At 46.7% G+C, this 27230-nt stretch overlaps 6 protein-coding genes across 6 annotated transcripts; 3 read left to right on the top strand and 3 right to left on the bottom strand.

The window, feature by feature from the left end:
- Positions 1 to 591: 591 nt before the first annotated feature.
- Positions 592 to 16197, top strand: B0J16DRAFT_375847 (uncharacterized protein; the record flags this gene model as incomplete). The annotated part of the gene is made up of 3 exons (XM_046130730.1): positions 592 to 8114; positions 8174 to 12596; positions 12642 to 16197. The coding sequence occupies 3 exons, from the start codon at positions 592 to 594 to the stop codon at positions 16023 to 16025; spliced, it is 15330 nt and encodes a 5109-aa protein (XP_045977469.1). The 3' UTR covers positions 16026 to 16197.
- Positions 16198 to 16729: 532 nt separating this feature from the next.
- On the bottom strand, positions 16730 to 17791 carry B0J16DRAFT_275674 (uncharacterized protein; the record flags this gene model as incomplete). The annotated part of the gene is made up of 2 exons (XM_046123715.1): positions 16730 to 17257; positions 17357 to 17791. 2 exons carry the CDS (start codon positions 17789 to 17791, stop codon positions 16730 to 16732), a joined length of 963 nt encoding a protein of 320 aa, XP_045977468.1.
- Positions 17792 to 18599: 808 nt separating this feature from the next.
- B0J16DRAFT_389014 (uncharacterized protein) lies at positions 18600 to 19884 on the top strand (the record flags this gene model as incomplete). Its single annotated transcript, XM_046131787.1, has 8 exons — positions 18600 to 18640; positions 18689 to 18717; positions 18767 to 18862; positions 18924 to 19030; positions 19086 to 19284; positions 19337 to 19443; positions 19499 to 19782; positions 19845 to 19884. The coding sequence occupies 8 exons, from the start codon at positions 18600 to 18602 to the stop codon at positions 19882 to 19884; spliced, it is 903 nt and encodes a 300-aa protein (XP_045977467.1).
- A 433-nt stretch (positions 19885 to 20317) lies between these two features.
- On the bottom strand, positions 20318 to 22932 carry B0J16DRAFT_405390 (uncharacterized protein; the record flags this gene model as incomplete). The annotated part of the gene is made up of 3 exons (XM_046132882.1): positions 20318 to 20825; positions 22077 to 22762; positions 22828 to 22932. The coding sequence occupies 3 exons, from the start codon at positions 22930 to 22932 to the stop codon at positions 20318 to 20320; spliced, it is 1299 nt and encodes a 432-aa protein (XP_045977466.1).
- Positions 22933 to 23212: 280 nt separating this feature from the next.
- B0J16DRAFT_358419 (uncharacterized protein) lies at positions 23213 to 23889 on the bottom strand (the record flags this gene model as incomplete). The annotated part of the gene is made up of 2 exons (XM_046129587.1): positions 23213 to 23598; positions 23631 to 23889. The coding sequence occupies 2 exons, from the start codon at positions 23887 to 23889 to the stop codon at positions 23213 to 23215; spliced, it is 645 nt and encodes a 214-aa protein (XP_045977465.1).
- Positions 23890 to 24652: 763 nt separating this feature from the next.
- On the top strand, positions 24653 to 25764 carry B0J16DRAFT_405385 (Thiolase, N-terminal domain-containing protein; the record flags this gene model as incomplete). Its single annotated transcript, XM_046132881.1, has 2 exons — positions 24653 to 24675; positions 24762 to 25764. 2 exons carry the CDS (start codon positions 24653 to 24655, stop codon positions 25762 to 25764), a joined length of 1026 nt encoding a protein of 341 aa, XP_045977464.1.
- Positions 25765 to 27230: the final 1466 nt, after the last annotated feature.

Below are 27230 nucleotides of genomic sequence, written 5' to 3'. Positions count from 1 at the left end.
GAAAAGAACCAGGGGACACGGCAAATCCAGCAAGAGTGAGTGGTAACGTCAGACGGGCGTCGCGTTGTGGTGCGCACGCGCTTTGTAAACAGCTGGTGCAGGTAGATGGAAAAGGTTGGGGAGAGACGAGATGATGCTGACTGATAGAAAAAGTTTTTATTGCTTGAGGAAATGGCGGTTTGTCTCATATTGTTTGCCTTGCTTGGCTGTTGGTCCTTTGCACTGCTTGCCGTGTGGTGATACAGACATGGCGCGCCCCCACTACCTACCAATAAGAGCTGCTTGACCCCTGAAGCGGACCGGGGCACTGGTCCGTGGGGCCGAGACAACGACGACCAATGCCTTACGAGAGATGAGACATCTGGGACCCACTAAAACTTGCAGTGAAGTGGCCTGACAAAGAAAAATAATCGATCCCCAGATTCCTCAAATAGACCAGACTCTTACAGATGGGTGATGATTCGTCATGTTAATAACAACAAGCTATGAGGGTTTATTATAAACAGATAAGCAATAATTTGCATTGTCTAGTGAACAATGCTGCTGTGAATCTGGTAGTTGTGCAGCATTTTATTTGTTCACTAAGTCAAGATGGCAAACACACGAATTTTAACTTGCGACCTTACGCCATTTGCTGGTAAAGATCCAAACTCCACCAGTATCAATAAACAAGAAATTGAATATTCTTTGACAATTCCGTCGTTTGTGACTATCGAGGCGGCCTGGTCCGTTACGCTGCATCTATATTCTGGCCTCAATCCAGTTTCGTTTGAGTCTAGGGTAGATGGCAGCGCAGCCACTAGGGTCTGCGAGATTCAGCCACACGACTCACTCGCCACAATTGTCACCAGCCTCCAACGCGACCGCGTCAATGATGAAGACCGATATCACTACAACACTGGAGTAATCTTCCAGAAAACTATCAACAATGAGGGTCAATTTCACCTTTCAGAAACTCTGCAGCCTGGCTTGGACGTTGTCCTGCATGTTGCAGGATCCGGCGTCCAGATCTTGGCCCGCCATACTTTTATGGCCCTTGATGAAGTGAAGAATCTAGGCAAGACTTTCTCGCACGTCCTCACCTCTTTTGCCAACAACCCAGACCAAACCATCCGTCATGTCGGAATTAGCGGAAACGATATCGCTCAAATTGTCAGCTGGAACAGTGGAATCTTGACACGTACCGAGTGTCTCATCCACGATGAATTCTCTCGCGTTTCTCATCTATATCCCCACAAACCAGCTATTGAATCTTGGGACGGCGACATGTCGTACCAGGAGCTTCATATGGCCTCAGACTCATTGGCCGGAAAATTGATGCAGAGCGCATTCAATGTCGGCCCTGGTTCGTGGGTGCCTTTTTGCTTCAACAAATCCCGTTGGGCCATTATTTCCATGCTGGCCATCATCAAAGCGGGAGCAGCTTGTGTTCCACTGGATCCTAGACATCCCCCAACTCGCGTGCAGCAGATTGTTGGAACCACTGGGGCCAAGCTCATCCTAGTGGGCGAAGCGGAAACCGGCAACCGGCTGTCCAGTGACTTTCCGTCCCTTCAGGTCATCAACGTCACTAAGATGGATTTGCTCCAGAACGAGGAACACCTGGCAAGCAGCAGCAAAACCTCTCTGAGATCTGAAAGCCCTGCCATCGGACTATTCACATCCGGCAGCACCGGAACTCCCAAGGGAATTATCGCCACGCACGCAACCATCTGCACCGGCGCATCTTCGTATGCGTGCCATGTTGGAGCTGATGACAATACCCGTGTTCTCCAGTTTGCTTCGTACACCTTTGACGTCTGTATGGTGGATGTCTTCACAGCTCTTCTCCATGGGGGTACCCTCTGCATTCCTTCCGAAGAGGAACGCATGGATGGCCTTGAAGAGTACATCGCTCGAACTCGACCCAACTGGGCGGCCTTGACTCCTACGGTTGCCCGCATTCTAGACCCAGCAATGTGTTCAAGCTTCCTTCAAAAGCTACTTCTTGTTGGCGAGATGGTTAGGGAGTCAGACATCGAGGGGTGGGTCAACTCGGGCGTGTCTGTGTACAATGTCTACGGCCCTGCGGAGAACAACTTGATCACCACCGCTGCCCAGGTAGTCAAAGGTAGAGCCTCCAGTGTTGGACGCGGCGTCAACACCCGCACATGGATTGCAGACTTTGAAAGCGAGCGCCTTATGCCCATAGGCGCAGTTGGTGAGCTCATTTGTGAAGGACCACAGCTCACTCCTGCTTACCTCAATGACCCGGAGAGAACTCGGAGCAGCTTTTTTGATGATCTCGAGTGGATCCCCTGCCCTAGCATTGGTGGAAACCACGAGCAGTCGTTCTCTAGGAGGTTTTATCGCAGTGGCGATCTCGTACGTTACTGCGCTGATGGGTCGCTACAGTGCGTGGGACGCCTGGACTCACAAGTCAAACTTGGTGGCCAGCGTGTTGAGCTTAGCGATATCGAATCACACATACAGTCACACAATGCTGCTGTCCTGGTTCCTAGGGCTGGTCCTCTCCAGGATAAATTGATTGCCGTGCTTGAAGGTGTGTCATCCACTCCGCAAACGCGTCCGACTTGCTCGTCCTCACCTTTTTCACGCTGCGATCTCGTAGCAGTGAAAGAGGTGATCAAGACCCTTCGGGCAAGCCTTCCCTCATATATGTGTCCGTCAGTCTGGATCAGTATCGGTAATCTCCCGTCATCGGCATCTGGCAAGCTGGACCGAAAGGCGCTGATAACAAAGTTCGAGACACTCTCGCAGGAAGAGTATCTTGAGCTTGTTCTTGATGGTGACATGGAGGGAGAGAAGGAAAGTACTCACGCCAATATTCGACAGCAGCTTCTACGTGAAGTCTGTAGCCAAGTCCTGAATATCCCAGTTGGGAAAATAGCAATGGCGCGATCCTTTGCCGGTCACGGAGGAGACTCAATCACGGCAATGCAGGCGTCGTCACTCATCAAGCGAACCCAAAACTTGGTCGTCGGGGTAAAGGATATTTTGACATGCCCAACGCTAGCAGAAGCAGCCTCACGTATCCGAGACGCGACGAATTCACTGCAGCTGCCTGTTACTCGGCCTGGTAAGCTCTATTCTCTGTCTCCAATTCAACGCCTCTTCATGGTGACGGCACCCACATCTGCAACCTGGAACCACTATAACCAGAGCGTTCTTATGCGTTTACGAGAGCGACGAGAGGTTGAAGACGTGAAGGAGGCTTTGTATAGCTTGGTCCGCCGTCATGCCATGCTACGTGCCCGGTTTGCCAGGTCATCATCTGGCGAGTGGATGCAACGAATCTTGCCCGAAGATGAGTGTCACCTCTCTTTTGAGTACTTCCCAGATGTGGTCGGCTTCAAACAGAAAGAGTCGCTTATGTTGCGGGCTAGGGAGTCTCTTGATATCGAACGTGGTCCGCTACTGCGTGCCCAGCTTTTCGAAGGTCAAGGCCAGCATGGTATGCTTCTCTTCATTGTATCCCACCACCTCATTGTCGACCTTGTTTCGTGGAGAGTCATGCTCGAGGAGGTGGAAGCATCTCTGGTTTCGCCATACAAGCATAATAGCCTCCTAAGAGAAGCCCCAACCTCAATTCCGTTTCTGGCATGGTCTGAATTGCAACATGAGATGGCCAAAGGAATGCGTCCCGATCATACCATCCCTCCACGCTCTAATGTACCACCTCCTGACTTTTCTTACTGGGGCATCTCCCCTGTTCGCAATGTGTACCGTGATGTCACCGAGAAACGCATCTCTCTGGGCGATATAACGACGAGGAACGTGCTCTACAAATGCCACGAAGCATTGCATACGGAACCAGTTGACATCTTTCTTGCAGCTATCCTTCTCTCATTCAAGCGTGCGTTCCCGGAGCGACCAACCCCGCCAGTCTTTAATGAAGGACATGGTCGAGAGCCGTGGAACAGTGAACTGGATGTTTCGCGAACGGTTGGCTGGTTCACCACCATGTTTCCTATCTACGTTTCTGATATCAGCGCTGGCGATGTGGTTGACACGGTGCGAAGAGTCAAAGACTTTCGCAAAGGCACTGCAGATAATGGATTCCAGTACTTTTCGACAAAGTATCTTCACCAAGAAGGTCGTAGGCTTTTCAGAGACCACATACCAGCAGAGATCATGTTCAACTACGAAGGGAGGTATCAATCATTGGAGAAAGATGAATCGCTTCTTATGACAGAAGATTGGAAAGCTGGGGAAGCCTTATCCGATTCATCGCCAGACCTCCAGCGCTTCTGTCTTTTTGAGCTATCGGCAGCTGTCCTAGTCGATGGCGAGCTTCACTTCACCATGGCCTGGAACTCTCGCGCTAGATATCAGGAGAGAATATCCTTGTGGCTCACAAGGCTACTCCCGGCCGTGATCGACGAGATCGTGACATATTTGATGTTGGAAAAACGGCAGTTCACCCTTAGCGACCTGGATCTGGCTGGGCTGAGTGATTACTCTGACCTAGACGCTCTCGTATCCTCGTTGCACACCATTCCAGGGGTAGACGGTACCGAGGGATTAGAAGACGTCTACTGCGGTTCCCCAATGCAGGATGCTTTGGCACTCAGCCAGTCAACGTCGAAAGATGGCGCATACGAAATCGATATCACTTGGAAAGTCACAGACAGCCGCGACGGGAGCCCCCGGATCGACCTAAATCGACTCAGCGAGGCCTGGAATGATGTTGTCGCTCGCCATGCTGTCCTGAGGACCGTCTTCCTCGAAGCTACAACATCTACTAAAACCTCCATGATTCATCAGGTAGTCCTGAAGAAGTATCAACCATCTGTCGTTTTGATGGATGCCGATACCTCAGTTGACGCACTGGATCGACTTGCCAGCTGCGTGTCATACAAGGAGAAGGGCTTGCTGGTTGACAAGAGACCTCCGCATCTTTTGGCAATTTGCTCCACTGCCCAAGGCCACACTTTTGTTAGACTCCAGGTCAATCACATCTTGTTTGACGGTACATCTATTTCCCCATTGCTTCGCGATTTGTCCAAAGCCTACCAGAATAGCCAAGGACTGCAGACAGAGTGGACTTGGAAGCCCTTCGCTGATTTCATTCGCTACATTCGTGACGAAGACCGCCGAGAAGAGGATATAGCCTATTGGAAGACATATCTTGCAACGGCTAGACCCTGCCACTTCCCAGCTCTTACGGATGAGGGTACCAAGCACGACGGCAAAGCAAACCAACAGAGAGGCTCAGTTCAAGTGCCCCTAACACGTGATGCTGCCCAGCTCGGACAATTCCTGGCAGAGATGGAAGTGACGATGCCGACTTTAATACAGCTCACATGGGCGATGGTCCTTCGCATGTATACAGCCGACACTCAAATTGTCTTTGGGTATCTTGCTTCAGGTCGAGATGCTCCAGTTGACAACATTCAGGACGCAGTCGGGCCCTTCATTTCCATTCTCATCCATTTTTTGGATTTCGACGACGAGGAAAACATGTCCGTCGCAGATGTCCTACGAAGGATTCAAGACCGCTCTGCCCGTTCCATTAGTCACCAAAGTTGCTCTCTCGCAGAGATTCAGGGTGCTCTTGGCATAGGAGGAAACTCATTGCTATTCAATAGTGGTATTTCCTTCATGTCGAAATGGACAAGGGAGATGCAACTGCGTGATAGATCGGCTCTTCTGTTCGAACAGATTGCTGCTCATGATCCCACTGAGTTCGACGTTTCTCTAATTGTAGAAACCGGAGATGATGGAGTTAATGGAATGTCTGTCTTCATTGACTACCGCACAGCAACCATCGGGCGTCAGCATGCCACCAACATTGCAGCGTCGTTCGACTACCTTCTCTCTGAGATTACACAAGATCCGTCGCTCCCTTTGAGTCAGATCGGTGGTATCAGTACTCATGACACCGAGCAGATCTGGGATTGGAACAAAGTGTTGACAGTGCCTTTGGAGAAATGTCTCCACGACATTTTTATCGAAAAGGCCCTTGAAAGTCCTTCAGCGGAAGCTATTTCTAGCTGGGATGGGTCAATGTCGTACGGGCAACTGCATCAACTATCGTCGCGGCTCGCCAAGCACCTTGCTCAACTAGGCGTTGGGCCAGAAACGAAGGTACCATTGTGTTTCGAAAAGTCTATATGGACCATTGTTGCTACTATAGGCGTCTTGAAAGCTGGAGGGTGCTTCGTACTTCTTGACCCGTCGCATCCAGAATCCCGGATATGGAGCATCATCGATGAGATCGAGGCATCTGTGCTGATCTGCTCACCGTTGACCAACAAGTCGAAGAAGCTGGATGCCTTAACAGAAAGAGGTGACCGCCATGTAACGGTGCTGGAGCTTAAGCCCTCCTTCATCAACAACCTTCCACTCGTGAAGGATGAAGCTTCTATATGTGCTTCAGTGTCACCTGATAATGCTGCGTACGTCGTGTTTACATCTGGGACGACGGGGACACCCAAAGGCGTCGTTGTTACTCATCAGGCGATTGTGACTGGTCTCATTGAGCTAAGCAGAGCAGCAGGCATGGTTGATATGGGATCTGAGACGCGTACACTTCAGTTCGCGTCATACGCCTTTGACGCATCGATTGGCGACATCTTCTGCACCTTGCAGAACGGTGGTTGTGTGTGTGTCATGTGTGATGACAACCGCAGCCCAGCCGACATAACCGACTTTATCCAACGAAACAGGGTAACTTATGCTGGTATCACACCATCCTTTGCATCTTTACTTGACCCTTCATCAGTTCCAAGCCTCCGAGTTCTTTGTTTCTCGGGTGAAGCATTATCAGCGTCACAAATTGAAGTATGGTCAGGTCGTGTAAAGATCATCAACATGTACGGGCCCACCGAAGCCACGGTCGCATGCATCGCCAAACCGGAGGTAGAAAAGACAACGGCTGCATCAAATATCGGCAGAGCATTTCGTGGAACTACGTGGGTAGTTGATGAGAACAACCATGATCAACTTCGTGCTGTTGGTGCTCCCGGTGAGCTTCTGATAGAGGGTCCTATTCTTGCTCGGGAGTATTTCAAGAGGCCAGAACAGACAGCCCAGGCTTTTATCGAAAGCCCTTCTTGGCTAAAGGACAAGAGACCAACCAGTAGACTTTACAAGACTGGTGACATGGTTCGGTACAATACAGATGGCACCATCAGCTACATCGGTCGCAAAGACAACCAGATCAAGATCAATGGTCAGCGTGTGGAAGTGTCTGAGATTGAGCACACTCTCAGAGCTACTGCAGGATCTGCGGCTGGCCCGATCATAGTCGAACTTCTCAAAAGGAAGGATCTGGGCGAGGCTGATGTACTGGCTGCATTCATATACGTCGGCGGTCATGATCTAGCCCTAGAGTCAGACCAGGCAATAAACAACAAGAAATCCTCTATCATTGCTCAGAACCCTCAGCTCCTGGAGTTGTTTGACACCATCACTTCCAAGCTCACCTTTTCTGGTTCCTCTCTGCCACGTTACATGTGGCCACAAGCCTTTATTCCCATCGAGAGATTGCCTCTTACGACTTCTGGAAAAGTCGACCGACGGGCTCTGCAACATGCTTCTAGTGGTCTTGGCCGTAGTGAGCTTTTCTCATTTGTAGCATCACTTGACACAAATCCTCATGAGCAAAATACCGGGATTGAAGCTGATGGAGATACACTGTTGGCTCAGCTATGGGAGAACGTCCTTGGTGTCAAGGCGAATGGCGGACAAAGTAATTTCTTTCGCCTGGGCGGTAACTCGATGGCTGCTATGGGTCTTCGAGCTGAGGCGATACAGGCTGGGTTTCAGCTCTCTGTCGCTGATATACTTGCCAATCCAACCCTAAGGGATATGGCGAAGGCAATGATTCCTTCACCATCGACATCTCTGCGATTGGCTTCTTCGACTTCTTCTCATTCGCTGCCGAAATCCCTTCCAACTACTCCGGACGAACACAACATGGCAGTTCTACCATTTTCGCTACTCCCAGGTATCGAACTTTCTTGGGACCAGGAATTGTCACAAGAGATCTGCGACAGCACTGGCATCCGTCCAAGTGAAATCGAGGATGTCTTTCCATGTACACCGATGCAAGAAGGGCTGATGGTATCATCAGCGCATCGAGAGGGACATGGAGCATATACATTGCAGTAAGTATCCCTTCACCACGGGTCTGTTCGTTCACTTACCTATCGCCCCACAATTACAGTGCACCATTCAAGCTTCCAACGGATCTAGACAGAGAGCGTTTCAAAATGTCATGGGAATCAACCACGATGATCCATTCTATTCTCCGGAGTCGCATAGTGCCCAACAGTCAGGGCAGCCTTATCGTTGTGCAAAGCAGTCCAGTTCATGTCCGTGAAAGCACTGCCTCTACTCTGGATAAACACATTGAACAGCAAAGAAGCAAGGACTTTGGCTATGGTCAGCCTCTTCTCCGCATGGCCATCGTCTTTGACCAGAGCACACAATGTCACTACTTCGTTATTAGCATTCACCATACCCTCTTCGACGGCTGGTCCTTTAGCTTGATGTGGGACACGGCGATTGAGTTATATCAGGGCACGCAATTAGTGCAACCTCGTCCATCTTTCCAATCATTTGTTCAGCAGCTGAAGAGCGCACCGCTATCCTCTTCCAAGGAATATTGGAAGAGTCATTTAGTCGAGCAAGACAGAGAAGGGTTTCAGTTTCCTACTGTCCCAGCCGCCCACAAGCCCATAGCTACGGCGAGTGCAACCTTCCGCTTCTCCTTCCAGTCAAAGGTGGCCGTATCCGCTGGTGTCACACCGTCAGTCTTAATCAACGCTGCTTGGGCAATACTGCTTTCGCAGTATACGACGAGTTCGACAGTGAACTTTGGTGTTACCTTGTCTGGACGAGACTTTCCTATGCCCTACCTTGACCAGGTTGTAGGACCGACAATAGTCACCATGCCGAGACAGTTTCATGTTGCTCCGAACCAGACTGTTCTGGAGTTTCTTGAATATGTGCAACAAGTAACGGCCGCTTCCATACCTCATCAGCACCTCGGCATGCAGGAGATTCGAGCTCTTGACTGGTCGGCCCAGCAAGCGTGCAATTTCAGCACATTGATACTTGTCAACCATGATATGGTCGATCTACGCTCCAGCTTGAGTCCCTTGGGCATTACCCCAGTCGAGGTAGACTCGGTTGACTTCCACCCTTACCCTTTCGCCGTTGAATTTTCTCTTGGGCCTGAATCTGTCTCTGTAAATGTCGGTTACGATCCTATCTGTATAGGGGCATCTATGGTCAGTCATGTGATGCAGCAGTTCAAACATATTCTCCAGAATCTTTGTCAGAGCTGTCACGATCCATCCGAAGGCTCGTTTCCAGTCAATCTAGCTGCTATCATGACTGAGATAGCTCCAACTCAATTACACAACATGCTGAGTTGGAACGAGGATGGGCATCGCTACGGTGAATCCCAGCAATTCCAGTCCATACTCGACTTGATAGACGCCAAGGTCCGTGTGAACCCGCTTGAAATAGCTGTGAGGGCTGAGGATGGGGTCCTCTCATACGCTGAACTTGACCAATTGGCCAACATAGTTTCTCATGGCATTTCTAAAGGAGGCTCGCATCCTGGTGGCGAATTTGTCGGTATTTGCTTTGATAAATCGGCGGCGGCAATTGTCTCGATGCTTGCAGTGCTTAAATCAGGATCCGCCTTTATGCCTCTAGGTCCTTCTCAGCCTTCGGCTCGACTCGAGAGCTTGCTTATTGGAGCTGAAGTGCAGATTGTCCTAACCAGTCCGGCTCACATCAAGTTACTGTCAACCCTTCCCTCTCACCGTCGCATCGTGTCTGTGGATCTACATGATGTGGCTCAACGCCAGCAAACCCAACCCTATAACTCGAACCACGCACTGGAGGAGACTCGAGCAGCCTATCTGCTATACACATCTGGAACTACAGGCCAGCCAAAGGGTGTAGTGGTTGAGCACGGTGCATGGTCCAGGGCAATAGCCTCTCAAATCGACTTTTTCGGCTTTACGCGTCACACACGCATGCTTCAATTCAGCAACTACACATTCGACGCGAGCATCTTTGAGATTTTCATTACGCTCTGTTCTGGAGGGCTTCTCTGTATACCTTCAGAGCACTCAAGGGTTAACGATCTTGAAGGATACATAAGCCACAACGAGCTGAACACCATCACACTCACGCCAACGGTTGCAAGGGTCCTCCACCCAGAGAAACTGCCTCATGTCAAACAGTGTCTTTTCGGAGGCGAGTCTTTGACACAGAGCGATGTGAAGGCCTGGGTGCAGCAAGGTCGGCGTGTTACCAACTGCTATGGACCGACAGAGGCATGTGTGTTTGCCTGTGGCAGAGATATCGAGGTCGAGGCTATTGATACAAAAAGCACCAACATTGGACGTCCCGTGGGAATTAACGCCTGGGTCATTAGCCCCATGACGGGCAGTATCTGCCCCATTGGTGCACCCGGTGAACTGTGCCTTGAAGGCCACACTCTGGCTCGTGGCTATCACAACGATCCAGAGAAAACGAGACTATCGTTCTCCACCAGTCTTCTTGACTCTATTCCTGGAAAGAATCATGGAAAGAGGGTATATCGAACTGGAGACATTGTTCGCTATGAGACTGATGGTACATTGGACTTCCTCGGAAGACGAGATGGCCAAGTCAAGGTCCGAGGTCATCGAATTGATGTGGGGGAGATTGAGCATCATATCCAGCATGCTATGGCAGACGATCCATCATTCCACTCCAGCACCGTCCAGCTCTATTGGCGAGATAGGAAAGGGTACGGGGAGCCTGAAATTACAGCTCTATTGAGGATGGATATGCTTCACGACGAGACTGTACATGAGGTGCCTTGTACGTTGCTCTCAATGACAAGCAAGATCCCTACATCCGCCAAAGCCTCACAACTACGGTACAGACTACGCCGCCTCCTTCCCGAGTACATGGTTCCAAGCATCTTTATTGCTGTGGCCCGTTTCCCTACCACTGCATCAGGAAAGCTAGACAAGGACTTTGCACAAAGTTGCATCGAACATCTCTTGGCGCAAGGAAAACCGGAAGTAGAACAAGACGAGACTTGGTCCGTAGCTGAGACCCGTGTTCGAGAATGGTGGTCTACTATTCTCGGAGTGGATGTCAGCCTTATCAGCCGCCATGGAAATTTCTTTGTCCTTGGTGGAAACTCGATACATGCTATCAGACTGGTCGGCCTAGCGCGCTCCAAAAGCTATCGATTGCAGTATGAAGACATATTTTCATCTCCTGCTCTCGTTGACATGGTGTCTCGTCTACTGCCGATTGGCCATGATGATGAGAACAAGCCCGAGTTACTGTCTTCACCCGAACCTTTTGAGCTCATTTCCGAACCTGATCTAAAGTCTGTTTTCGATACTGTCTTGCCCTCGCACAATATCAGCAAGAATGAGGTTGAGGATGTGTATCCTTGCACAGCGCTACAAGAGTCCCTCATGGTTGAGACCGCGAGACATCGTGGCGCTTACATGTTGGTCGAGACTGTTGACGTTCCCGCTTCACAGGTCACACATTTTCAGGATGCATGGTTTGCAGTGTTCAATGTGTATGAGATACTGAGGACTACAATCGTGCTGAGCCATGGTCAAAAGCATGGGGCATGGCAAGTTGTGATGAAGAGCCACCCTTTGAGATGGACCGAGTTTCCTGACGTCGACTCTTTCATTGAGTTTGCCTACGACTCACACGACTACGGGAAGCCGTTGATTCAATTAGGAATCCTTGATGACTCAGACAAGGCCGATAAGGAAGGTAAACAGAACGTGGTAAGATGCGGCTTTTGTATTCATCATGCCGCCTACGATGGGTGGTCTCTGTCAAATATCTGGCAGAGAATCTACCAAGAGCTCTCCGACAGCCCACCAAGTTCCTCATTCAATCATGTCACTCCATACAAGTCATTCATCCGCAATCTGATTCAACAAACATCGGAGCAAGCGATAGCTCACTGGGGAGAAAGGTTCGCTGGACTTTCTAACACGCGACTAATCCCTCGATCAAGCCATACAGAGCACCGGCCATTGGCAACCGATTCAACTCAGAGGGCTGTCCAACTATCGCGTTTGCATGACCAGAGTCACCTACAAGGTAAAACAGCCACAATAGCTCAAGCAGCATGGGCCATGACCATTTGCCATTACACGGCCAACAACGATACTGTGTTTGGAACAATTCTTTCCGGGAGAGAGTCTGCTGCCGGAAGCATTTCTGGTATAGAAGCCATCGCTGGCCCGACTATTGTCACGGTTCCGTCTCGTACCGTTATCGACTACGGCTCTTCAGTATCGGATCTAGTGGCCGTCGTGCAGCGCAATAATCTCAGTGCTATCCGCTTCTCTCACATTGGCTTGGAACAGATCTCTCGCATTGACCAAGATTGTCGTCAGGCCTGTCAGTTTGATAGTATTTTCGTTGTTCAGCCTCCTTTGGACAAGACAATGGGAACCACATCTACTGGTGTCGTGCGCCAGACTGTCGATACAAGAGGTTTCTTCTCAAGTCCTATGATCGTGGAGGTACAGTTGTCAGAGGATGGCGAGGAAGTGACAGTCACGATGAGCTTCGACCCTATCATAGTATCAGTGAGTGTGTACCTAGGTTATTGGCATGAAAGATAACTGATCCAGTGGGATTTACAGAACCATCAAGCCGAGCTGATGTTAGACACCTACATTACGATTCTCGGTAACCTTGTCCATTTACCTGAGGAAACGCCGTTGCAACGGATATCTGCACTTTCCCTAGACCACATTACACAGATTGGCACGGTCAATGGCAGCTCGACCAAATCAGTTCGAGCTTGCGTCCATGATCTCGTTCGGAAACAAGTGGAATTGAGCCCGTTCCTCACCGCAATTGATTCGTGGGATGGGTCAATGACATACGCCGAGTTAGACGATCTGTCGACGTCTTTAGCACAGAAACTCTCTTACCTGGGTATCAAACCCCAGAAGGCAGTATGTATGCTATTTGAGAAGTCTAAGTGGGCTATCGTTGCAATGCTGGGCGTTGCAAAAGCAGGAGGTTGCTTTGTGCCCTTGAACCCACAAAACCCAGTTAAGCGACTTCAGCATCTTGTCCAAACGGTGGACGCTTTAGTAATCCTCACATCTCCCCAACACCAAGAACTTTCCACGTCCCTCTCCCTATGCAAAGTTATGGTTATCGGTCCAAACAGCCTCCCATTACCTACAGCGACCTTTTTAAAGCCGCCTCATACATCTCACCTACCTGTGGAGGCGCAACACACAGCGTACATACTTTTCACCTCTGGAAGTACTGGGCTGCCGAAAGGAGTTGTTATAGAGCACCAAGCTCTTTGTTCATCATTGGTTGCTCTTACAGACCGCATCGGCATGGGAACCCATTCCCGAACGCTACAATTCAACTCCTACTGGTTCGACGGAATGTTATTGGAAATCTTTGGCACTCTCATCGTTGGCGGGACTATCTGCGGCCTCTCCGAGTCGGAGCGCATGAACGATTTGGCAGGCAGCATTGAAAGGATTCATGCCAACACCATCACTACACTTGCGACTTCTGTATCGCGCTTGATTGAACCCAGCAGCGTTCCTTCCCTCGAGACTGTGTGCTTGGGAGGCGAGCCTGTTCTACCCAGTGACAGGGATCGGTGGGCTTCAAAGGTCAAACTATTGTCAGTGTATGGTCCTACTGAGACTTGCATCATCATGCTAGTTGGTGACATGAAGTGCAACTCGCCAGCCACCTTGCTAGGTCAACCAGTCGGAAGCCGCGTCTGGGTCGTGAATCATCTCAAAGACAATGAGTTGGCACCTCTGGGCGGTATTGGCGAGCTTTTCATCGAAGGTCCTGGCCTTGCTCGACATTATCTCAACGATGAGGACAAGTCTGCGGCAACATTTGTCTCCGGCCAACCATGGATGGTTCAAGAGCCGCATTTGCAAGAGCCTCGACGTGTCTACAAGACTGGTGATCTTGTCCGTATGAGCCCTGATGGTACTGTGACCTGGATTGGCCGCAAAGATTCCTCACAAGTCAAGATTCGCGGTCAACGAGTTGAACTCGCAGAAATTGAGGAAGTCATAAGGCAGCACATTCCCAAGGCCATCCCAGTTGCCGTGGACATCTTTACGCCCAGCAACAATGATGAGATGCAGATATTGGGGGCAGTACTGGCGACAAGCAGCGTTGTGCCTGGAGGATCAAGCGATCAGGTGGCTGCGTTCATGCAGAAGCTTACCGTTGACCTGATGCCAAAGCTCAAGGGCACGCTGCCGCATCATATGGTTCCGAGCGTTTTTATTCCTTTGTCCGATTTACCTTTCCTAAGCACCGGCAAACTAGATCGCAAGACATTGCACAACCTCGCTATACCTCTGGCGGTCGAAATGTCCAAGGGGACAGCTACCACATCTGGCCAAGCTCCAAGAACACCGAAAGAGAAGCTTCTCAGCGATTTGTGGACAGAGGTTCTTGGAAGTCAAGAGAAACCAGCGGGTCGCACCGACAACTTTTTCAACGTCGGCGGTGATTCGATGATGGCCATGAGACTGGTTGCACTGGCAAGATACCGGGGCTTAGCACTGACAGTCGTGGATATCTTCAACTACCCAATTTTATCCAACATGGCTGACATGGTCCAAGCTTTGGACCACGACGAGGATTCACTGAAAGAGGAACCCCACGACGCTAGGACAGTTGACGAGAAAGCGTATAACCTCTCTACCCTCCAGCATCTGTCACAACAAGCCATGCCAATTTGTGCGGACAAGATCGAACAGATATACCCGTGCACCGGTATGCAAGAGATGTTCTTGTACGGATCAGAGGCTTGGCCTGGAGCCCATGTCACGCAGTGGATATTCTCACTAGATGAAAGCGTCGACATCCTTGCTCTTGGAAAAGCCATTGACCGCTGCATCATCCGTTATCCAACTATGAGAACTCGCATTGTACGGAATGTGCAGACAGGGCAGCTTGTTCAAGTTGTCCTACGCAAAGGAAATGAGGCTCCGTGGTCTGTTTTCCTCTCCAAAGATGCCGACTCGGCTATGGAACAGGAAAGGCAATGTCATTGGATGCAGTCCGGTCTTGGTGAGCCCTTACAGAGAATATCACTCGTTCAGAATAGCTCGGGTCCAACTCATCTTATCTGGTCACTGAACCATGCCGCTTACGATGCGTGGAGCCTTGGGATGATGCTGAGGTCCATTGGTCAATATTACGCCAAACCGGAAGACGATTCAGAGACTTCTTTACCTTTCAGTGGATTTATACGGCATATAGCCAAGGCAAGAAATACAGGTTCAGAGTCTCGCAGCTTCTGGCAGACTTACCTCTCAGACATGGGGCCACAGACGTTGCTCTTTAACTACTCATCTCTCAAAGACCCTCGCCAAGACTGTCTTGCAGTATATCGAGTATCGTTCCCCAAGCGTGAGGGCAAGACTCCTACATCACTCATAGCAGCCGCGTGGATATTGTTACTGGCTCGGCTTACTCATCGCATCGACATCACTATCGCGTATCTAGTCACAGGGAGAACACTTCCCCTAGGTGGAATCGATACATGCCCCGGTCCACTCATTTCGAAACTACCTCTACGTGTTCGACTACCAACTGAATCCACTGGGATTTGCGATGCTGCTGACGTTGTACGCACTGAGATGGTCCGGGTCATGCCACATGAGCACACTGGCCTGGATGCCATGCAAAGCCTGACAAGCCAAGATGCTGAGGCTACTCCTCTGCATGCGGCCTCGCTGCTAGGCCACTTACCATTCGACCTTGCCATTCATCCAGCAGGTCACACAGACTTTAGTGGCGCCAAAGCTACTGGCATGGCCCATGTGGGGCAGAGGGTTGTGGTACCTCCTCCTGGAACGTTCTCAGCCGAGTGCTCAATTGTGTCAGAGAATGATAACATTGAAGTGGACATATCTATGATCTGGGATGATAGGGCTGTAGATAAGAAGGGGGTTGATGATATTATAGGAACTTGGGGGGAAATCATAACAGAAGATACGTAGAGTAGTTTTTGGACTATTGATCGATTACTAACTGGACTCTTTTACAAAGACTGCTTGTTATTTCTTGAAATATATACATTTCCTTTATACTACAGTGAGCTATCGTTTTGTATTTTCGACTTCCTATCGCGGGAAATAAATGGTTAGACTATGGACCGAGCAATGAACTGCCGACAGCAATCGGCCCCAATTAAGTTGAGGGCAGCAGGATATTATGTATAAACAAAAGGGAAAGTACATATGTTAGCAATGTAGTGTCTATAAGGAATAGTATACCTACCAGTTTAAAATCCGAGCTAAGTCAGCCTAGTAAGGGCAATTTTACATAGAAGGACTGTAAAGTGTCGCAGATGGGTAGTGAAACACATGTAATACCGGTGTTAAGCTTATGAATACTTCCCAGAGTTGCAAGTCCATCCTAGACCGTGTCTTCACATGTATCTCCCAGACAAAGGGTAGCTAAAATGAGTGTCTCCTCTCTTTTAAGAGAGTCAAGTCCTTGGTAATAGGTAGCGAAACGTGTAGTCCAGGTACATAGTCTCCAGGATGACCGATGCTGTCCAGTTTATGCAAGTTCAATGTATTGGAAATCTATGGAGAGTAATGAAATGCAAACTACATCACTCCAGTAGTTCCTTCTATTATCTAAAACTTCAAACGTTTACCACTCCTTCAGGTGCTCAAGACAGGATAGTTGGCGTGGCTTACTCCTCCAGCGATCGCTGCTGTTCAACAACTCCCCGAATCAAGTCCTCCGTGGAAGTCCACTTCAGACCCAAGATGTTCTCATACCCATTCCTATCCACAGGCAAGCCCGTCGGCTCAGAGCCAGTCGGCTTAAGACCAACGGTTCCTTCCGGATACAGTGCCTTAGCAGCATGAGCAATAACATCCCAACCAACTTCCGGGCCCATTATGATGATCTCCTGTCCATTGGGAACATCTGCCTTGATTGCCTTGATGAAAGCCTTGGAAACATCTCGAACGTCCGCGAAGTAAGTGGGAATGGCCAAGGTACCAGATACAATGGTTTCGTAAAAGGTCTCGTTCATCGGAGCCACTTCAGACCTCTTCTTCTGCAAAACGCTGGGCCCAGTGACGAAGGACGGGTGGAAGGTGATGGTGGTAAAGGACGGCTTGTTTGCTTGAATCCACTCCCTGGTAGCCTGATGAGCCAGGATTTTTGAGGCTTGGTATTGAGTCTCCATTCCGTAGTGACCATTCAAGTCGACCTTGTCAAGTTCCGTAACAGGATCGATAATGTTGCTTTCTTCTCGTTTTTCAGTTCTACAAAGTTCCACATGTCAATAAGAGAGACACATACCTTTGACAGGAGTTGTCTGTTGGCCAGTGCCATCCAGGATACCCAGCTTCATCAGCGCCACAATAGACGACATGACCAAGACCTTCTTAATAGACGGGACTAGCTTTGCAGCATCCAAAATCGACGTGGTGCCTTTGACAGCTGGCTGAATATAGTCCTTGTCAAAGTCGATACTTCCCTGCTTGAAAACAGGGGACGCGACGTGGAGAACGTAAGTAACATCATGTAAGGCATGGCTGAATGCGTCGGCCTTGGTAAAGTCTGTTACCACGGTAAACTGAAGTTGGTCGGTGTATTTGGAGAATTCTTCCTTGAGCGAGGCTATCTGCTCTTCACGGCGGACAGTCAGTCGGACCTTGTATCCTGCCTTCAAAGCATCAACGGTGATCTTGGATCCAATGAAGCCAGTGGCTCCAGTAATAAACACGAGGTCGTCAGACATGTTTGTAAAGTTGATAGTATGATAGATGGTTTGTAGTAGATTGATGTAAATGTTCGAGTTATCTCGAGTGTAAATGGTGAGACTCCAGGTTCTATTTAAGCTTGTGATATAATAGAATGAATTGCTATTGGGACAATTTGCATACGATTAGGTATCGCTGCCTTGAATGTTTGTAATCGGGTTGTGCTCAGTAATAGATATAACCAGCTACTTGAAGCACAAATTCGTTACAAATGTGAACAGTCATCAATAAATGCGGCTGAATTATAATTCTCCTCTTAGTGTGTGTACGCTTGATGCTTACGTTTCACAGTCTCGGCGAGACTTTCTAATACCTCCGTTAGTGGTGGGGCATGTCAAGCCACACGCACTTTGTCCGCTGAAGTCCATGCGAGCCACTTTGGTAACCAAACACTGTGTGCGACCTTGCTTGGGTTGAAAAACTAATCATTGACGGAAATGAACGGACTAGCAATCTCTTTTCCAGGTGTATTTGCAAATGGTCCGCTTGCGTTATTATTGCTACTTTGATTAGCAAACTGAACTACGTTGAGACCATTCTTATTCTTTCTGTTTGCTTTAACGAGGAAGGCCAATAGATATGAAGCAATTAGGTCACCTTCGAGGTAAGTTAATAACAATTGTATGAAAGCTTTATGAGCTGCCCTGTGAAAGATAAAGATAGCGCTTCTATCCCTAAATCTAAGATCAGCAACCAGGATTTCTCAAGTTTCTGCTCATGTTGCAGCATCTTTAAAATTGCCTTTACTAACCTACCGTATTTCCATCACAATCGAATTACCTCAAAATGGCACGCAAGATACTCTTGACTGGTTCTTCCGGTTACATGTAAGTTCAACGCCTCAAGTTGGTCCACAGTCATCTGACCAATATTAGTGGAGGCTCTGTCCTTCACGAGTTAAAGAGTTCGTAAATATCAAGTTGGAGTTTCTGCTTTAGTCAGATCCATCAAAGCCCGCAATGCAGTTTTACAGATGAATGTTAAACCTATCCACTTTGATGGCTTGCACGACCTAGAAAGTAACGAAAAGGCTGCTTCGGAGCATGATAGTAAGTCAAAGAGACCTGCCTGTTACTGCAATACCCTTTTCTAATGTTGTATGATCCAAAGTTGTAATCAGTCGCGCCTCTTCTATGGATGAAGCATCGTGCGTTGCCTTGATTAGAGGCTTGGGAGAGCGAAAGCTTCAACATCACGGAGAGGTCTATCATATTCATGTAAGACCTTTACTCCAACCTCTCCGGATGTTGGCCTTTCACTTACTATATCAAGACATCCGGGACTTCCAATTTCGGTGACCACCCGATCTCTGGCACATCCGTCGATGCTGTGCGTAGTGACGAAGATGGCATCTTTGGTTGGGAGAAGGAAAACGCAGAGGGCTGGATCACTCGTGCGGTGGACGTGGCCGCGATTAACGCAGGAGAGGAATTCGATGTACGAACCGCTATCGTCAATCCACCCATCATTTGTAAGTACCTTCGAATAACCATCGCGAGGTCAACAACTAACTATGGGCTTAGATGGGAAAGGAACTGGTCCCCCGCACCAGACATCTATCCAAATCCCAGCTCTTATCAAGGTTTCACTTCACTTCAAGCAAGCTGTTGTAGTGGGCGATGGACAAGGGGTAAGGCCTTTCTCTAGCACTTTTCAGATTGAGTCTTCTAACACTGCTAAACCAGGTGTGGAACTACATCCACATTAACGATGTTTCATCTTTCTATTGCCATTTGGTCCAACTGATCCTGGACAACAGACCTTTGAAATTTGGCAAAACTGGGTATTATTTCCCTGAATCCGGGGAAGTATCATGGCGGGAAATCTCCGAAAGAATTGCCGAAGCGGGATTTGCTCAAGGGCTCTTTGAAAAGCAAGACTTGAAGCCCCTTACAACTGATGATTTGTGCCAAGCGATTGGGATTTCTTTCTTGAACCCTTCAATGGTCGAGGTCATTTGGGCATCCAAGTAAGCTGCCCCCAATAAACAATGCCAACTAGGGGTGAGTGCATAGCTAATTTCTTTTATAGTGCTCGCATCACATCCAACAGCACAGTTGTCTGGCTTTAATGATTATGTAAGTCATGCTGTGAAGGCATTTTCTGAGAGACAAGAAAGTTGAGAAAGATGGTAATTAATCCGAACTAGGCATTTCAAGTTTACAGCGGGCTTCGTTTGTTGTAATTTCAACCTCACAAATTCAGTTGATATACAAATGCTATGATGATGAATCCTTTGTGATAAAGTGATTGTCTCTTTGGCATATTTAGCCATACCATTTCAACTGTGCTTAGACCCCATCAATGTGCTACTTCTGCCATACCACCTCCAATTCCATACATTTATTGTTGCATAACACAATGGAATTCCATAAAAGACTTCATGATGGAAAATACCTGCAAGCCCTTGTTCCACTCGAGAAATATATGACCCCAGACATCATTCATTATAACCACTATCTCCATGTAAGAAACATCTGCCTACTTTCAATCTAAGTCGCAACTTAATCGCTTTCCTCACCACCACGCGCCGCGACAATAGATGCCTCAATAGCCCTGCCGAGGTCACGGACAGGAAAGGCCGGGCCTCGCCCTACGCATACACCAAATTTGGTCAAGTTAGCTATGAGCAAAGACACACTAATATGTATCGTCATAGTAGTTGTCTTTGGTGGTCTCTCATTGAAGGAATCAAAGTTCCCCACGGCCCAGTGGCCGAGAAAATGCTCTCTCATATCCTTCTTCGGTAGAGGCGGGTCCTCGATCTCAAGTTCGATAAGGTCTCCATCTCGATTTCTAGCACCAAGAGCGACGAGTCTGCTCTCAACATCCATGACGCTGAGAACAGGCAGCTGCTCAGATTGAACAGCCATTGTATATGGTTCGACGGAGTGTGGGCTTTCAATCGGTATAAATGAAAGCTTAGCACAGTCATAAAGATGTGCTGTACCTGGGCCAAGCAGCCATTCACATTGCGTGATTAAGTGGGCCCGTCGTCTGCCAGGTACTAGACTAGTTCACCACCACCCCGTACACCCCTAGACCCCGCACACCTTTTCCCACCTTAAAGCAATATCTTTATTATTTACTTTAAATACTAAAGAAAATATCTATATAATAAAAAAACTTATTAATATATACTTTATACTTTATATTTTCTTATAAAGCTTAAAATATATTATAAATATTTTTAATAAACTTAATATAAAATTTTAAAGTTAAGAAATTTTAATATATTATAGATTTTCTTTATATAACTATAAGTACTTTATTATATTAATTAAAGTTATATAATATTTTTTTATATATTTTAATTAAAAGCTAACTTAAGTATTATAAATATATTTTAAAAGCTTAATATTTAAGTATTTATAGTTTTTAATTAATAATATATATTTTTCATATTATTTTAAGTTATAACTTATATAATTTTAATAGATTTGTACTTTTGCTTTAATTATAAGTATTAATACTTATAATATAATTTATATTTTTCTTTTTTATAAATACATTATTACTATTTTAAATTATAAAAAGACTTTTTATAGATTTAAATTAAGCTTATATTCTATATAAGCTTATATAATATATATAACTTAAATTTTCTTATAAAATAATATACTATAAAGTTAAAAGGATTATAATTATATTTTATTTATATTAATATATTTTTCTTTTTCTTTTTAAATTAATAATAAAAAGTAAAATTTACCTTATATTTTTAAATATTATTATTTAAATAAAAAAAAAAGCTATATAAAGTTAATATAGTTTATTTAAAAGTTATATCTTATACTTTAATTTAAAATATATTATATACTATATATACTATATAATAATCTATTTATATTAAAGTAAAAGTATAATTTAATTATAAATATATATATTATACTTTTAATTAATATTATTATACTTATATATACTTTATATTTAAAACTTTATAATATATTTATAAACTATAAAGCTTAAATAAAATAATAAAGCTTTTTTTTTAATTTGAACTATTTTTTAATATTTTTATATAAATTATTTAAAAGTATTTTAAGTATTATAATCTTATATATTAAAATCTTAATTTAATACTATATAGTAAAATAGTAAAATGTAAAATATTTTTATATTAAAATATAACTTTTATTATATAAAAAGATATATTAGGTATATATATTATATAGCTTTAAGCTATTTTTATTTATTAATTAAAATATAGTCTTTTTATGTAAAGGTGTGCGGGGTCTAGGGGTGTACGGGGTGGCGGTGAACTAGTCTAGTGCTCCGAAGATTCGAGACTCCTCCGATAGCAGTTCAGTCGAATGGCTTGGTTGCGTAAGGGCCATGAGGGCTGTAGCAACGCTTGAATAAACCAGCCTATATGCCAATGATTTAAGTGGAAGCTGTGACGGTAACCCAGGACCTGATGACTCCCTGACTCGCGAAACCCATTGCTCCATATCTGCGTTACTTATATCGCGCGATGATGAACGGCTTTGGTCCAAAGTTGACGCTATGATTTGCCGTTCCTCGTGAGACCCTGCACGACGCGTAGAAGTTGTTTTGTCGATTTTATGTTGTTCTGGTGATGATATTGGATGGTGTGTAGTCGTGGAACTCATCTCCCCGCCGTGACTAGCTCTGCTCTCATACTTGCCATCTTTCCTTCCAATTCCAAGAGTCGGTGATACGTCAGTCGAGCATTGACTACCAACCCCATCCACTTCTGACACAAGGTCCAAAACTGCTGTAGTCATTGTTCCCAATGATATCAGTAGCTTGCGGTGCTGTTGCACGACATTTAGAGACATCATCTCCGTCGCGAACGCTTCGATAGATGAGCTCATCCCTTCAATGGTGCGCTCTAGTTGCCGCATTCTTGACATCTGGTCTTTCTGCGCTGCTTGCTTCCTCCCGCGGTATATAGTTTGGGCCTTTCGGTTTCGGGCTCGGCGAACCTGGCCGCTCCAATGTAAGTGAATGACCATTGTGCAACTTATATCTGTGTTTGCCAAGGACTTACTGTTACTGATTCACCTTCCGTAGAAGACTCAATTCGTGGTCGGCCACGACGCCTAACCGTTTTCGTCATTGAACTATCTGATTGTGTTGGTGGAGTGAATTCCATAGTGATAATACATCTGTTGTGATTAATAGTGAAGCGAGGAGTCGACCCGAAAATCCAGAAGTAGCAACCTTTATCCCCACTCGACCCATGTACCGGCTTGGTCATCACTGGCACGTTGCACATATTTGATTGGCGGAAATGATGCTACTACGCTACTGACCGGAATGTTCACTAATCATGGTCCCGGGCCACCGACCTTATATCCATTTCACAAGTTTGGTCCGTGGAACATATAAAGCTGGATGTCCAGGGTACGCACGATATTTATTTTTAAATATTCCTAAAATCTATATCCATTGCCTCCAAGTGACCAAGTAGATCCAGTCAAGCCATGACGGCGAAAGATGTCGATTGCATCGTGGAGTGACCACTTTTTCCAATTCACATCAGCATGGGTGCCATACCATTCAGCAGCGAAACCCCAAATCTGGTTGATTGGCCTGACATCGCCTCTGGGTATGCCCCGTGTAGAGCACCATCCAGCCACTTCTGCCTCATTGCGGAATAACAGCTGGACTGAACAAGTGTAGATAACATCATCCCAAACACTGCGCATCGGGACTGGAAAATGAACAACGTAGTCTTTGTCCAGCAATATTCCGTCTTTAACTGTAATGTTTACTTCTTCGCCAATTGCACCCAGCCTGGTTGTCAAGGTTGCATTACCTCCCGCGAGGTCCATTATACCGGGAGAACACCAGGCGCAATTCCCCACCATTTACGCCCGCCTGACTCTACTATGCATGTTGTTGGTGTGGCCGAGAATGGATGGGCGACCCAGATCTCACCAGAGTGAGGATGCAAGACGATGCCATGGTAATTTTGCAATATCTTCAGATTTGCCCGTGTCGTTTGTTCAGAACAATCAAAATGGCTGGCAAGCTCACTGACTTTCGGGGGGCGCTGTTTATGGATGAAGGACGATATGATGGCTGCGTGTAAAGCTGAGTTGTTCATTGTTGACAAGCAGTAAGACCAATGACGATATATCGTTTGTTTGGAGAGGTATAAAGAAGGTGAGAGTTGTAGAGAAGTAAGAGCCTAGAATGTAGGCACAGATCCGATGGGTTCCATACGTTGAAGCCCAGTAATTGACTGATCATCAATACTGATAAAATAAATCCAAGAAGGACATGGTTCATGACTAAACATACTAAAGGGAACCAATTACACAGAAAGGTGGCTTGCTTGCACCCCAGTATTGACAGGGTTCAGGTTCAGTAATCATTCAGCATGATGTAAGTCTGCAAGATTAGTCGGGACGATATTATCACCCCTCCGACACGTTTATCCACTTGAACCGTATTGAAAAAAATGAAAGGTCACACACAAATGGCTTTTAATATTGAGTGTTCCAATGGATAATTTCCTCAGCCGATATCAATACACTAACAACCACAGCAACCTTCACATCGCACACAGCAGAAAAGCAACGAAAAATGCAGCCAAAGGCTCTTTCCCCGGCATATATCGTTTCTGTCGCGAGGACACCGATTGGGTCGTTTATGGGGTAATGTTTATCTCCAGCACGTTTAATGATATTGACCAAGGCTGACCATTGAAGATCTTTATCAAGATTAGATGCGATTCATCTCGGTGCTAAAGCCACTGAAGGTTTGAGCTATCTCTTCATCATTCAATCTAACTATGTGTTCTAATTTCTGGTTTAGGTGCTGTGGCGCGAAGTGGGATCAGTCCAAGTAGTGTCGATGAAGTTATAATGGGCAATGTCTTCTCAGCAGGGTAAGTCAGTCAGTCAGTCGGAATCGTGTCCACAAGATTCCTCCTCACTATCAGGATCATAAGGAGCGGTTCATTAATCGTCACAGACTAGGTCAGGGCCCGGCTCGGCAGTGTGCGTTACGCGCAGGGCTCCCCAAATCCACTGTTTGTACTTCCATCAACAAAGTTTGCGCTTCCAGCATGAAGGCAATAATCATAGGAGCACAGAACATCATGATGGATACATCATCTGTGGTAGTAGCGGGTGGCACTGAGTCAATGTCAAATGTCCCTCACTATCTCCCTAACCTGCGCTCTGGGGCCAAGTCTGGCCATCAGGTCCTCATTGACGGATGTCTCAAAGATGGCCTGACTGATGCTTATAGTGGAGACCATATGGGCTTGCAGGGAGACCTCTGCGCTTCTGACCACCAGTTCTCAAGAGATGAACAAGACGAATATGCTATCGAGACTTATCGACGCGCTCAAGCTACTACAGAAGCAGGCTTGTTCAAAGAGATTGTGCCTGTAGAGATTCAAAAGGATGCCAAGTCCCCGAAAGTCATCATGTCTCGTGACGAAGGAGTCTCTAAATTTGACGCGGCGAAGCTAAAAAATATTGCGCCTGCTTTTAAGTCTGACGGGACCATCACAGCTCCAAACGCCAGTCCACTCAACGACGGCGCAGCAGCCATAATGTTGATGTCTGAAGCCAAACTCAAAGAGTCGCATACAAAGCCTCTAGCTAAAATCATAGCATGGGGAGAAGCGGAGCAAGACCCTGACTTATTTACTACGTCGCCGGTCCCAGCGATTGAATTAGCCTTGAAGCGTGCGGGCTTGAAACCAGAAGACATTGACTTTTACGAGATAAACGAAGCCTTTTCTGTTGTAGCTCTGGCAAACATGAAACTCTTGGGCTTGGATCACAGCAATGTCAACGTATTTGGTGGCTCGGTTGCTATAGGGCATCCGTTGGGATGCTCTGGGGCTCGTATTGTCACGACGCTTGTGTCAGTCCTTCGAGAGAAGAAAGGGAGACTAGGTTGTGCAGCCATTTGTAACGGTGGAGGTGGTGCTTCGGCTTTAATCATTGAGAGACTTAAATAGGAAATGTTCCGGTAATGCTGGACAGGGTCTAGAGGCAATGCCATATGGTTCAATAGAGTAATAAACCTTGTCGTCAATTACTGACAAGGGACTTGAGACGTTTTTATTCTCTATCTCATGGCTCAAAGGGTAATTCTTTGGTGCTTTTTATTCGTGAACCTTGATCTATCCCCAGGAGGATGCTGCCCATAAGGTTATAGACCATTCTGCAGTTAATCAAATAAACTAACTTCCTCCTCATTCTTCACATGCCACTCAGCCCCTCGATGTCGGAATTTTTGGTGTTTTGAAGAGGTTTTTTTCACGAAGAGACCGCGCAATATGCCACCTTCGAAGCACGCTCACCAATTCAAAAACGCTAGTTCATCAGAGCTTATGAGATAACTCGTTTGAAAGCCCTGACTTCAAATAATATCTAGCACGCTTTTCGAGGCGCTGGGATATATCCTGTAGATATAAATAAGCTGCTGAAAAAGGTAGTTGAACCATCATGCCCTCCCTTACCCAAGGCTCTGCCTAAAACATTAAAAAAACGGAAAAGTCCCACCGATCAGCTTGATCTGACCCCAAAGACCTATAGGGATGTGCGAGCGAGGCTTTTTCTAGCTGAAAAAGAAGAAGGAACTGTTTCTCGAGGCGTAAGGAGGCTGCTCTTACAGAAAGGTCATTAACTAAGCCGTGTCAATACTATAAACGCAGGAAAAAGCCAGGAAATTACACATCTACAGCTTCGCGAGGGAGCTTGGAAGCCTACCGGAAGAAAGGCCGTTCATCATGACCCCAACGTGCGATTTCACGGATCCCTGAGATTGCATCTGCCCACTTTCAAGCTGAGAATGCCGACTCAGTTGCCCGCGCCCGTTTACAACCTCAACTCCAAAGAAATTCGATCGCAGTTGCAGAAAGTGGAATGAAAAATCTTCTCTATAATTTCCATATTATTCCGAATTAATTGACCTACTCTTCGTCATGATACAATTGATTTTGGTGTTGTGATGATTAAATAAGTGAGGCGATCACGATGTGGTTAAAGGAGGGTCGCGGCCAAAGCGGGGGTCGCGGCCAAAGCGGGGGTCGTGATGTTACGTTATTACTTTTAAGGTTGAAATATAAACACAGTTAGCAGTGTAATTAGTGGCGTTCTTGTCATATTCACATGTCTCTGCCTTTTCCGTGGATTAACGGAGCACTTAAGGTTATATCCGCCATTCCAGTGTTCGTACATCATTGTCAGATGTTTCAGCTACTAATGTTTTAGTCGTATTTACAAAAACTGCAAAGGTGGCCAGTGTCTAAAACTTCGGTCAAGAGAGCACCACTGTAGCCAGAAAACGCCAATGAGCTCACCTCTCAAATGCTAGTCCAATAGAAGCTGTCACAAAGTGATACAGTATTGAGCAGTTGAAGCTTCCTTTCCATGATACCATGTTGTTTTTTTAGGGCCAAGAGGGGAACGTCGAGGTACA

Source organism: Fusarium flagelliforme (assembly GCF_020744385.1).
Source record: "Fusarium flagelliforme strain FIESC 12 MPI-CAGE-AA-0113 chromosome Unknown B0J16scaffold_8, whole genome shotgun sequence".
NCBI lineage: Eukaryota > Fungi > Ascomycota > Sordariomycetes > Hypocreales > Nectriaceae > Fusarium > Fusarium flagelliforme.
Note: the sequence above shows the minus strand (reverse complement) of the source record. Positions and strands in the feature narration are given on the sequence as shown.